We start from the raw sequence: 14405 nt of genomic DNA, 5'->3' as shown, positions 1-14405 counted from the left end.
GCTCCCCTTGTTGTTCTGTCACACACCTTTAGTGTTTTGCCTCGGTGTGGTGGGGTCAGATTGGACACAATTCCCAGTGTCTCCAGTGTTGTTCCCCATCATGCTATGGGTCAGTGAAGGATGTTGTGCCGCGTAGTGGGGCCAGCCCTATGGACCTCTCTATGCATTGGCTGCTCTGAGCTGGAATATCGTCCTCAGGACTTGGTGGCCCAGCATGTGCCCTGCTCTCCCTTGCACCTCCTTCCTTTGCACCTGTGTGCTCTGATGAGACATGTCCCTTTCCCTGAGCTGTAGTTTCAGTGTGGTCCTCTGAAGTACATTCTTCTTGGCGGGGGGGGGGGGGGGGCGGGGAGACTGTCCAGGTAGTTGGGATTGTGGCCCGCCCCTCAAACCTCTCTATTGGTTCCCTTCTTCATGCTAGTATGTTTCATTCGTGTCATGGAGCACCGGGCTGAAGTCTGGCCCCTCTTTCCCTGTGGAGATAAACAATACCCTCCCCTTTGGTGGGTTAGTACCCCGTTGTCCTTTTTTTTTCCCTTTTGCCCTCTCATTTTGAATTGGCTTCCATATGTATCCCTAGATTTGGTCTGACCCCTGCCATACTACCTAGACCTTGCCCAGGAATGTTTGTATACACTAGCTTTTCCCCTATGCCACTTGTGCATAAATAAAAATCTTGATTTAAAATTATGCTCAAACTATTAGGAATGCTCTTTATTGGTTCAGTTGTAAGAATTTAATTTTCTTTGTTCTGTTTTTGAATCAATACTCAAGGCTATAGTCTGGGATCTTCCTTAGTAATCTCTTTACATTCTATTAACTTTAATCAAGAAATACCTCTTTGTCATATGTTATTAATTTGATTTTCTTCCATCTTGATACCATGTTTTTTATTATGCCTAGTTTTCCAGATTAAAAAAAATAGTATCTTTACTGATTTTAAATTACCCAACAACATCCCATTATTCTGTTTGAATAGCTTGCACTATTTTTCACATTAAGGATGCTTATAAGTGCCAAAAGACAGACCAGCATTTTTATGGTATTATCTTACTAGATCATATATAACAACCATCTGATATCACCACAAATTTCAGAAGTTCTACATCCATCTTGGATTCCTGGCAGTTCCGTTGATCTGGAATTAAAGGTGTCTCTGAGTTATTTTAGCATCATTTTATATTTGTGTCATAATGATAATAGTTTTAAAATTTGAGAGTTAATTTAAATGTCTCTTTTGTAGAATTCACATTAATATGCACATCGACCAGTCTGCAGACAAGTACTTGTTTTCCAAATTTGGGAACATAGACAATTCCCAATGTGTTTGTTTAATCATATTAATTAATATTCAGTCAGTTATTGAAACATTGTTTATCCATAATACTGTACAGTACATTTGAATTTTTTATGCAATTTGTTTATTTCTTTCTTTCTCTTGTTTTTAAAAAACAGTTTCCCTTTTTTTTCAGGTTTGTTTCCCTTCAGCTTCTAATCTTTGCTTAGGCTTTGGAGATGGTCGTCGGACTGTACCTGTAGGTGTAAAATGGGGTGGGAAGGTTTAGACTTCATGTGAAGGTTCTGGGATTCAAGTCACTGGTTCCTGACAACCTTGCTGTGAGTAGCACAACTCACAAAATAACATGACTTCCCATACAGCTTGGGAAGCATATATGCACTAAGGCATTCGCTATGGAAATGTCTCTGAAGGCTGTGGTCTACATTGTTCTCTATTACAAAGTTCTTCATGGCCTTGTCTCTGGGCTCACAGCAGGCACAGTTCATGCAGCAAATAGTGTGTCTGCAGCCAGTGGCTTTCTTGGCATGACCATTGTTATGTCTTTCCTTTTTCATCGCTGAAGAGAGGATGTGAGAGAAAGGGCAGTCCCAGCTCCTTCATTTGTTGATGTCATGATAGCTCCTCAAATGGTTGATAAAAGCCCTAAAACAAACAAGTTTCCAGTCTTCAGTATCTCTAGTTAATATTTCCAAATTAACTTGTTTTTAAACTATATATTCAATTATTTGCTATGGAAGGTGTTGCTCCACACCCACACACAGAAAAAATATAATGTAGACGATGGTGTTTATAGTAGAGAGTTTCTATCATAAACTATTACTATAGGATACAGATGGACATTGGACAGTCCAAATGGGCAGTGATGTTTGCTATGTAATCAACTGGCGGACGTGTCACAAAGTTAGTAGAAAAGAGAATTAAAGGTAATGGAAGTTTTGTGCACAAATTCTGAATGGTGTTCATATTGGTAAGTCTATGAGATGAATTGAAATCTTTGGAGAAGTGAATGTAGATGGTTCGAGAATGACAATAATGACAAAACCCAAAGGTAGACTTTATGGAACACACAACCATTTGTCAAATCCTTATCAAATGAAAGTTGATCAGAACTTTAAGCTGCATCTTTCTTTTCACACATGTTTGAATGCTTAATCCTCAGATGAAGCTGAATATGTGGACTATTTTTGGACTCAGTGACTGGTGAGGGTGAGGCCGTGGATTTTACCACTGAAGGATGGGCACTGCTGGGTGTTTCTCAGAAGCAACTCTACAGAGATGTGATGGTGGAGACCTTCAAGAACTTAGTGATAGTAGGTATGAATAGCTTATTTCAAATTAATGCATTATTTACCAAATACAGGTGATTGTTGCCTCCATCACTGGGATAAGGGATAGGGATACCTGGTTAAATATGACAATAAAGTTAATTTTATCTCAGTTCTGATTATATCCAAAGTTTCCCATGATCACAAATCTCTACATATTACAGTCTGCCACTACTCTGTCAGTTTTGCACAATATTAAACTTCCATGATTTTATTATGGAAGCTACACAAGTATTTCAAATACTAGCAGTATTACCCATGCTAAACAGGTATCTGTGCAACTGTGCAACTTCCCAACTGAGCAGACTTGTAGTAAGGAAGAAGTGTTCCACTTCTGGAATATAAGCCACTGGTAAACACCGACTCATAATGGAACATTCTCTGATACAGTGACAAAGAAGAGCCCCATGCAGTTAAAAATATCCAAAATCTCATTTTTCACCCACAGACCAGGATGTCAATATCAAATTTCTGATGTTCCAGTTACCACACAATGTGTACCACCTATGTAACCATAGTATTAGTGCATTTATTAAATGTTTGAAAGGGAAAAAGTAATTTATTTTGCAAATTATTCACACCTGCATACTTTTTGAAATCTTGAAAAATCAAAGTATTGAAACAGCTTCAGGGAAATGTTAATAGGACTTTTTTTTCTGTCAGGAGCAGTATGCTGGTAAAATCTATTTTGTTCTCTCAGAGTAGTAAGAGAAATGTCATGGGAGAGGGCAGAAAATTCATTCAGGATCATTGTGTCACGAAAGCATTGACCAACTCTTTATGGAAGAAATTTTACTTGATAAATTTGTAAGTAAAAGTCTCAATTGCCCAAGAACATTCTGCACAAATGCCTGCCCTTGCGTTTTCATTAATTTTAGACATTACTACAACACCTGTGTTCATGAAAGAAAAGAAAACCACATTCATCTTTAGTGTTACATCTGCCCTGTGCACCATAGCTTTTTAATTTGCTCTTCTAATTATAAACTACATATGTTACTGTTGTTGTTAATCTTCAAGGATGCTTAATTGCTAATTTCTCTTTGAACATGGTTAAAACATCAAAAAATATTTACACGACAAAGTATTTCTTGTCTCATAGCTACTTCTTGTCTGTGTATAATGCTGTTCTTTTTGTTTCCTACTGTGAACTTCAATATGTATAATTGGTTCTGCTTCTCATATGTTAATGATTAAGAAAAAACTAACCACTGAAAATGTAATGGTAAGATTCTTGAAAAATGATACAAGTACCTCCATATTACAAAAAATCTGTAAGTTTCTTGGAAGTGTAAAGCAAGATAACAAGAACCCACTTTTGAGGTGAGTGTAATTTATTTGAGAGAGAGCAATGCTCCAGATTTGAGTTGGAAGGATATATTATGTTATTTAAGTACATGTATGAGGAAAGAGACCGAAGCGAGCATTTTGACATTTTAAGTACATGTAGAGTAGATGATTAAGTACTCATCTAATAGCAAAATGAGGCAATTCAGAACCTGCCAGTGCCTCTAAAGAACCAATCCTTTGGTGATCTCCTTCTTTAATACTTACAGATAAGCCGCTCAGAGCCAAAATTGTCTTATCATCTTATAATACCCTGTCTTTACATGTACATGTAGGAATATGTTGTTTATATATATAAATATGTAAAGATATAAATGATATAAAATAAATATCTGTGCATAATCAACACACCGTCTACACATATAGATCACCTCATATTAAGTTGGTGATCAACGTTCTTTTCACCAGCACTATGACTTAGTAGCCAACACCTAATTCACCTGGTGTAGTGGTGAAGGAAAAAAAAAAGTCACTTTTCATCATTAGTGTTACATCTGCATTGTGTCCCGTAGTTTTTAATTTGATCTTCTAATTAGAAACTGTACACATTATTGTTAGTGATAAACTTCTAAGATGTGTTTAATTGCCAATTGCTCTTTGAATATTGCCTGCTAACCACAAGTTTGGCAGTTCTAAACCACCACCTGTTCCAAGGGAGAAACCTAAGGCCTTGTACTGCATTGAAAAGCTATCATCTCAGAAAACTACGGGTAAATTTTTACATGCACCTGAAGTGTTGAACTGAGTCATAATCCACTCAAAGTGAATTTTGAGACATAGTTGGTACATCAACAAACCAAAATCCATGAAAAAATAGAAATTATTCCAGAAAACATTTAATTCCATCTCATGTTATTGTAGATGAAAATAAATGTATGTTTGTATATATGCATATGCAGTCACAGAAACATAAGGCTTGTGGTGCATGATATTAAGCATTTCATTGCTAACTGAAAGGAGAGTGGTTCTAACACATCGGCCACACATTATGAGAAATACGATATTATTGTTCTGATAAAAATTAATATTCCTATCTACCTTATAGCGTCACAATGAGTAGAATGACTAAATTACAGCCTATATCTCTATCCATATATCTATTAGAATATAATATAAAAGCATATGCATTACAAATATGGTTGCATATACAAATGTATAACCTATACATATATTAATTCAATTACCAAAATTATGACTAAAGAAATGGCACTCAATATAAAGTGTCAACATTTATTTTAATAGTACACTTAAAATATTTATTGCAGATATATAGTTTTAATCCCTGTGAATTACTTTTAAATATTTAAATATATTTCTCATATGCCCACTTATATAATTTCTCCATATTTTATTAACTCACCAACCATTATGATTGTATCTGATATTTAAATTTATGATTTGTTAGATAATTGAGATAAATTGTGTATGTTTACTATCTATGGGCATAATAAAATGGTAAAAACCTTCTTTTTACCTGCTTGTTTTAGTAGAAAGTATTTGCCCTTGATATCCTCTAGAATATATGAAGTAAATACTATTCATGAGCTCTCCAGTCAAATTGGAATTCTTCCTGAATTAAAAAGACCAGAACACTTATATCCCATGGAACATCTTTGGGATGGAAAATCATTCAAGCATTTACCTTCACTACAGCATAACAAGCAATTTCATACTCAGTTCAATGCTGACAAGTTTAACAAAAATGGAAAAAACAATATGAACATTACAATAGAATTTCTAAAAGAAAGCAAAGGTGACAATAAATAATATAGAAAACTCCATGGAGATCCGTCAACACTCACGGATGATATTGAAATTTTCAATGGAGCTCAATCTCATGAATGCAAGCACTGTGGGAAGGCTTTTACTCAAGACACATGTGTCATTCAACATTTGAAAACTCACAGCAGAGGAATGTGGCAAAGCTTTTCTTAGAGCCTCAGGTCATACTAGACATATGCGAGTTTACACTGGAAGTAGGCCTTATAAACGTAAAGACTGAGAAAAAACTTTTACTAGATCTGCTAGCTTTACACAACATATGAGAATTCACAGTGGGGAGAGGCCTTATGAGTGTAAGGAATACAAGAGAACATTTACTCAATCCACAAACCTCAAAATACATATGAGTATTCACAGTGGGCAGAGGTTTTATGAGTGTAAGGAATGTGGAAATGCCTTTAATAATTCCTCAGAACTCAATCAACATATGAGAATTCATAGTGGAGAGAAGACATTATTACAGTAATGAATGTAGGAACTAATTTATTCAATACTCACACCTCATTAACCATATAACAACTCAAAGTAAAGGGAAGACTTATGAATGTAAGGAACATAGTAACAGATTTAGGAATGTAAGGAATGTAGTAACAGATTTAGTGAATCCAAAAACTTCACTGTACATATGAAAAACCCATATTGCAGAGAAGCATTAGGAATTATGACAAAGCTTTATAACTCTTTAGTAGTGTGTGCGCTCAATTTTCTCATCTGCTGACTTCTATAGATGCAACATAAATTTTATGGATCATTAATTTTATTTATATACAAATATTTTTATGACCTCATCAATATATAGGAATTTGGTAATGTTTTATACACTATTTTCTAAAATTTTATTAAAGAATATATTAATAATCCTGTACCACTATTTTCTGAACATATATACTTTTATATGAATAAATACTTGTGGGGATCTAGCTGTCATATGGTATGTGTATTTATAACAAGTTAATATCAACTCGTTTTTAAGTAACTGTGAAATTCTGTGATCCAATTAGTAGTGTTTCAATGTAGTTTCTGCTGGAATCACACAGGCTACTTTCTGGATGAACTCAAAGTACTATTTTTGTTAGTGGTACCAGGAAAGGGCATTCTGGAGGTGAATCACTGTACAAAAACACCATATATGTTGAGGTGATGAATTTGTCTATAGCAATCAACTAGAACAAAGTCCAACATGCTTTAAGGTGTCAAAGACCCCACAGACAGCCTGGTCTCAATCTAGGACACAAGAGTTTTCTTTTGTTTTCCCAAGAAGAAAATATGACTTTTCATGATCCATGTAAATGATGTGGCTGCTAATCCTAGAAAACATGGTTACTGATTGATAGCATGTCCAATGCACTGTTACTGGTAAAAAACAGACTTGGACATGTGCTTCTGAGCCAGTGGGTCACAGTAATCAGCCTTGTATATTTCACTTGAATACCATGTCTAAAGTAATTTTTATCTTCTTTGCACCAGTTTAAGTCTTTTTATGCCCAAACAGTAATCACAGTGACTAATACTGGATAATTGGAATGAAAGATTTCTTTTGTTTTGTTTTTAATCATTTTATCATACAACTCTTATCACAACCCATACATATATCAATCGCGTAAAGCACATCTGTACATGCATTGCCCTCATCATTCTCAAAACATTTTTTCTCCACTTAAGCCACTGGCATCAGTTCATCTCCCCCGCCTCCACTCCCCCCACCCTCTTGAACCCTCGATAATTTAAAAATTATTTTGTCATATCTTACACTGTCCAACGTCTCCTTTCACCCACTTTTCTGTTGTCTGTCCCCCATGGAGGAGGTTATATATAGATCCTTGCAATCGGTTCTCCCTTTCCACCCCTTCCTCCCTCCACCCTCCCAGTATTGCCGCTCGTAGCACTGGTCCTGAAGGTATCATCCACCCTGGATTCCCTGTGTTTCCAGTACCGAACTGTACCAGTGTACATCCTTTTGTCTAGCCAGATTTGTAAGGTAGAATTGGGATCAGGATAGTTGCGGGGTAGAAAGCATTTAGGAACTAGAAGGAAGTTGTATGTTTCATTTTTGCTACATTGAAACCTAACTGGCTCATCTCATTCCTGCGGCCCTTCTGTAAGGGAATCTCCAATTGCCTGCAGATGGACTTTGGGTCGCCACTACGCACAGCACAGCCCCTTATTCACAATGATATGATTGTTTGTTCTGAGGATACCTGATACCTGATCCCTTTGACACCTCAGGACCACACAGGCTGGTGTGCTCCTTCCATGTAGGCTTTGTTGCTTCTGAGCTAGATGGCCACTTTTTTACCTTCAAGCCTTTAAGACCCCAGACCCTATATCTTTTGATAATCAGGCACCCTCAGCTTTCTTCACCACATTTGCTTATGCACCAACTTTGTCTTTGGCGATTATGCCAGGAAGGTGAGCATCATGAAATGCCAGTTTAATAGAACAAAATACTCTTGCATTGAGGGGGAACTTGAGTGGAGCCCCAATGGAATGAAAGATTTCTTATCCAACTGGGCATACTCAGGAATCTTGACTCCTCCTTCAAGATCCTGACTTCATTTTGTTTTCAATTTATTAGGTCTGATCTCGGCCCAACATTTTTGTATCTTCACTTCCACTTAGTTCATGGTTAATTGAGTTTATTTTTTAATGAGGAGGGTGCCATTTTATCACCTGGGGTTTCTCCAACCTAAACTTTCAAAATATTAAGGTCCAGTCTCCTGAAGGACAAATCACAGATCTTTTTTATTCAGGGAGTTTCCTGATATTTGTATATTTTTCATTTAGTCATTTTATGTTCTGGTGAATGCCAGGTATAGGTTTTTGTGTATGTGTGTAATTTATTGACATTTGCTCATTTCTCTTAGTTCAAAAATATCAGGTTAAGAAGTTTATTTATCTGAGATAAAAGACATACGTTTAAATTCATATTTTTGATGAGGAAATTCTCCACTCAGAACTCTTTTCAAATGATTGAATTTCAGGGGAAAACATGGCTGCCTGAAAGACTCTTTTAGCAAACTCAACCAATCTCAGTCAGAATATAACTATAACGTATATTATTTTTATTCTCTTTTTAAAAAACTTTAATCTCCCACCCCACCCAGATAACCCAGAACTTCATATAACAGCAAGTCCTTCAACTTGGCAACTAACCAGTGCTGCCATTTACCTCTTAATGACCTCCCCCTGATTAGAAGCGCCCCTTCCCCACCACTAAAACCTCAAGCCTCCATTCCTACTGGACCTCCATTTCCTTTCTGGGACCCCTGCATTGATGATGGCTATTTGGTGTGACACAGAAACCCAATGCCTCTCCACTATGTCCCATGTGACACTGACGCTTAAAGCTGCTAAACAGAGTGTCGCCCCCCCCCCAAAAAAAGGGGATCGCTTTCTTATAAACACAGTAACATTGATCTGTTGTGCTCTTCATGTACTATATAGGGAATTGATATGTTAATCTTTTAGATTACTTACTAGATATACTCTATCTATACCACATTCACCACTACCTCAAGACACACCCCTCATTTTCTCAGTGACACCCTTTCACATAAACTATCAAGTACTAGAATACCTCTTGAAATTCCCTTTTCTAATTTATAAAAAAAACATTATACTTAGTCAGAAGACCACTTATGATTATAACATCGCTTAAACCCTACCCTTGTGCTAATATATCCTATTCTCTGTACCTACTCATCTATTAAGATTTCTTCATCTCCGCTCAACAATATTTAGTTATCTGTTATTCTCCTCTAACTCAAAGATCCAGCACCACATGATCTCAACACAGCCCTCAACCCTGCATACTACCTATATTTGAAGTAATATGCCACAACAATAATAAACTTCCATACTTAAGTAGCTTTATAATATATATATATGTGTATATATGTATGTATATGCACCACATCTGGTATTTATATCTCTGGTTGTTGTCCTACATTTGGCATGAGTGTATTCCTATGTCTATTCAGAATCTGTGAAGATTTTCTCTACTCAGTAGAAATGGGTATCCAGAGAGGATGTACTGGTTACCCTCTTTATATTTCCCATATCACCATGTTTGAAGCTTAGCTTTGCATATCTTTCCCACCAGTGATGCCTTATTGTTGTGTCACTGGTTGCACAGTGCATCTCAGTGCTTGGGCAGCTATATCATGATGCTTCTTTGGTAACCCCAGTGGATTAGGGAATTTAGCCCTAGTGGTGCTTTGACAGAAACGTTTGATAGCTAAGGACATGGTCTGTGTGCTACTCCTACCAGTTACTTCACTGGGAAGGACAATGATACGTTTACAGCCTGAGAAACCATGAAAGGGGCAGCTACCTAGGGTGCTGAATGAACTCCATGAGAGGGGTCTGTGTGGGGTCGTATCAACAGTTATACTCTGGGCTCCAAACAGAAAGACAGCGCTTGAACACAGGTCTGCTTTGCATTGTTTGAATGACATTCCAGAGCACATTCACCATGCCTTACTCACCATAATCAGGGTGTCATAATTCTGAGGTCTTGTTCACCCTCTATCTTTTTGCCTTCACTGCCTTTGCAGTTGGTCTCTGGCATGCTTTCCCTGATGCAAATCTCATTTCCCTGAGGTGCGTCTTCTCTGTGTCAGCTTGGTCAGGCCGTGATACTCAGTAGATTGGCAATCATGCTACCTTGTAAATTTGAAGCCCTTGTTGTGTGAAGGCTTATTTGTTGGTCTGTGATCCCAAATTACTCTAGCAAAGAAGATGAGACTGCTACCATTGAGATTTAGCGCATTGGAAGTCCTAGAGAAGAGATCTTCTCAGTCGTACATGGGAGATGTGAGTGAATATAGAGCCAATAGAAGGGTGTTAATTTTTCTTATATATTATGGATATTGTCTTCCATTTGTATAAGTCCACCAGGGTGAGCTTATGTGATAAACCATGTCACAAATGTAGGTTGGAATACCAACCCTTTATCCAGTAAAGGACTAACACCTCTGGTTGGATGTCACCCTGATGGATGCCCTGCACGGTCTTTTATTTTATCTGTTAGCTAGGACATGTGTTAGTAAGCTTGTATGCACTTTCTCAAAGTACACAAGGAATGAGGGAGCAGAATAAGCACTAAGTTCTCATAACAAATGGCCTTACCCGGAAACTCAAGGTGTTGGTCCTTGAGAATGATTTGTCTTCACTTTCGGCAGTCCATGGTGCTGTCAATGTTTTCTGCCATTACTATATTCTAACACTTTGATTCTTCTTCAGTCTTCCTTTCTATGCACTGAAGAATGTATAACTTTCACATTCCTTGGTCACAGGAAATTGAAAATACTGTCTGCACACTTCTTTAATTTCCTTTTCTCAATTGTGTTTTAAATATATTACATGCCCTAAATCAATGACACTACAAGCAGAAGAATCATATGCTCCAAGGGGATGATTGATAAAGTTATCTGCATTAAAGAAAAAAAAATCTGGAAGGTGAGAAGAGGTGAATAGAAAACACAGAGTTAGGGGTGGATGTGGGGGTCACACTTAACCCTAGCTCAATCTAAGAACAATTAGTTCTTATGACCTTGCCCTGATCAGTATGTGCCCTTTTGAAGGAACCACAGGTGTGGGTGCTACAGCAAAGTGTGGTGAAGAAATGAGATGGTATCTTGCTCTCAGAAAGAATGGTGTCTGGGGTCTTAAGCTTTGTTTTTAAACAAGCAGTCATCTCAGTGTAACGTCAACTAAGTCCACATGGAGAAGAACACCAACATGCTGATCAAAGGATTGCCAATAGTCACATTCAAATCTAAGGAGAGAATTGTATCAGAGTTTAATTTTTTAACTCTGATTTTGAGAAGGCTGTGGATGACATTTGAAGGCCAAATACATTTGCGGGTTCTACACAAGGAATAAGCTTCTGGTGATTTCTCTCTGACCATAAATAAGGGATGGGAATAACCTGGTTATCAGACAGAGTATTAGAGAGATGATTATAGCAGATTGAAATAAAAAATCTGACTTGAAAGTTAAAAACTTGTTATTTGATCTCCCTATTGATACACTTTCACCTTAATCTTGTTTTTTAATACTTTCTGGTTTTGGTTTCCAAATTGAGTTTATTTCTTTACTGTTGTTGTTATTGTTGGCAGCCTTCTGAGTCTGTTATGGATCTTTCTATACATATTTGGTATATAGAACCCAGTGTGGGTGACTCTATAGCTACATTAAGGGTTCCTGGTGGGAGATAATGAGGAGTTGCTATCAAGAAATTTAAGCAAAAACAAACAAAAAAGAAATATAAGCCAAAAGAAAATGTTTGAAACTGATAGTCATTTGCATGACAAGATACAACTATTGAATGATGTGATATCTGGATTAGTTCTCAAAATGGTTTGAGGAAAAAGAACGAATCAGAAAATTCCAAGGCTTCTGCAGGCATACTTTAAAATCCTCAAGGTAACATCTTTGCTTTTCAACACTTTTTTTTTGGTTGCATTTCCAACTCTTTATTTTAGTTTTGTTTAAATGCATTTTATTTTTAGACAACCTACACGACATTTTGTGTTTTTTTCTTTAAAAAAAAAAGCCTCTGCTCCAAAAAATCAAGGTCACCGCTCCAAGTCAAGGTCACAAGTCGACGCAGAGCTCATGATGGCATCAGTTCCGTTTGTCTCGGTCCTGGTGTCGTGTGGGCGGACCGCAGACAGCTAGGAGGAGGGGCCGTCGGGCGGTCGGTCGTGCGTTGCCCACTGTCAGCACTTCTCCATCTCTAAGCCGTCCTTGAAGAAGATCATGTACGGGGTCCCGCCGCCCTCGCGGTAGTCCAGCAGGGCCACCATGCCGTCGGGAATCGTGTTCTCGCCCTGAAAGAACTGGTACTTCTTGAAATTGGCGAGGATGTGCTTGATCTGCTCGGCAGCCCCGGTCATAAAGGGCTTCATGCGTTCCGGCTTCCGCTCCTCCAGCTTGCCTTTGAGGGATTTCATGTAGTCCTTGATGTACCTCTTGTAGGCCTCCTTGGTGAAGCTGGTCTCCTGCAAGTGATGGTTCATGACGATGTCCACGTCGGTGACCACCTTGTGCTCGGGCCCGTCGCCCTCGGGGCCTTCGGCGGATGCGTTACCGCCGATGAGCGCGTCATAGATGTGGCCTTGGGCCCTGCGGACCATGGTGCCCTCCACTTCCAGACACAGCCCGCCCGTGATCTCCCAGATCTTGTACACGTCAGAGAACAGCTCATCTCGGCTGATGAGGTCCCGGTAGATGATCATGACGGTGGCGAGAGGGCGGTGGCTGCGCTGGCTTCGGGCAGCTCGGAGCTCCAAGAGGACAGCGCTGAAGGGAGCGAAAGTTACAGTTGGCGCTGGGGGAGGGGCGGCCGGCGCAAGGGGAGGGGCATCTGGCAGAAGGGGCGGGGTGCTTTTCAACACTTTCAAGATGTCTTTTGAAGCAGATTTATCTACTGTCATGGTTCACTTGATCTCTTGACTTCTGCTTCCATGGGCACTTATTGTGCATGCAAGCAAGATGTAATCATTGACAATCCCAATATGTTCTAAAATTCTCATTATGCTATGTATTGGTCCAGTCACATAAAATGTAACTTTCTACCCACCCCTATGGGAAGAGAATGACTTTCTGTTTGTGAAAGCCTTACAAGTGTTGTATTTATTTCTTTCATAATGAGCATGTGTAACAGAAAGCATACAAGTCTACTTTTGGGGTGAACTGGGTGTAATCTATATTGAATTTTGAAGATATGGATTTACTTGCTGTATTCAATATAAACAGGGCAAACAGATTGGTATGTACTGCTCACTCTCTATCTCTTTTAAAGCTCAGTACCTATTCGGGGCCCTCATTGTGTTTAAATATCTTAATTATATGCAGAGGTTCATTATCTGTATCAACTTTCTGGGGTCATAATTCTTTGTAGTGTAGTAATTACGTAATGATGTCAGTTTTAGAGTCTGGTCGAGTAGTATGCTCAGTGGGTCTATTAATCAAGAGATGGTGGCTTCAAACTCACCAAGTTTCCAATTGAGAAAGGTGAGAAGTTTGCTCCCATAAAGACATATTTTAGTTTTTATCAAAGTACCTGATACTTCCTCTTGAGTGGAAATGGAATGGCCCACGTGTACTTTATAGGAGAAATATGTGGTTTTTCTAATCCCAGAAAGAATTACAGTCATAAAAACTCACAGGGGCAGTTCTACCTTGTCCTAAATAGTTATTAGTCTGCTCTGATGCAATGGCAGTGAGAATATTTTTACTCTTATTCTGGATTATGGTATATAATGAAAACATTTTCAGTTGCCTGCAGGGATGTGGGTGATTTTTCTGTTTTCCTGATAGTAGGACATGCAATAGGGCCAGTAGTTTGGGGATCCTATTATGGACAGCATTGAGGGAACTAGGGAGCAATTCTAGTCTGTCCAATGATTGGCTATGAGGGGGAATGGACACAGTGTTACTAGGCTTGATTTATTTTATGTTGATGATATACAATGAAACTCTGATGGATCAGTTGTGATGGTATCATGTGTGAAGACATTCCATGGTAAAGGGATTCAGGCTGTTTGGTAAATCCTTTACTCCCTTCATAAGCTTTCTGAGATAAAGGTAAAGGGATTATCCTGAGGTATAGCAGCACAGCCTTTCATCTCTGAAAGCATTAT

At 38.3% G+C, this 14405-nt stretch overlaps 1 protein-coding gene across 1 annotated transcript; it reads right to left on the bottom strand.

Moving 5' to 3' along the window:
• Positions 1-12479: 12479 nt before the first annotated feature.
• LOC142436661 (translationally-controlled tumor protein-like) lies at positions 12480-12998 on the bottom strand. Its single transcript, XM_075540171.1, has one exon. It carries the CDS (start codon positions 12996-12998, stop codon positions 12480-12482), a length of 519 nt encoding a protein of 172 aa, XP_075396286.1.
• Between the last annotated feature and the right edge of the window lie 1407 nt (positions 12999-14405).

Source organism: Tenrec ecaudatus, unplaced genomic scaffold (assembly GCF_050624435.1).
Source record: "Tenrec ecaudatus isolate mTenEca1 unplaced genomic scaffold, mTenEca1.hap1 Scaffold_535, whole genome shotgun sequence".
Taxonomy (NCBI): domain Eukaryota; kingdom Metazoa; phylum Chordata; class Mammalia; order Afrosoricida; family Tenrecidae; genus Tenrec; species Tenrec ecaudatus.
The sequence above is the reverse complement of the archived record's forward strand: the minus strand, read 5'-3'. Positions and strand labels throughout refer to the sequence as shown.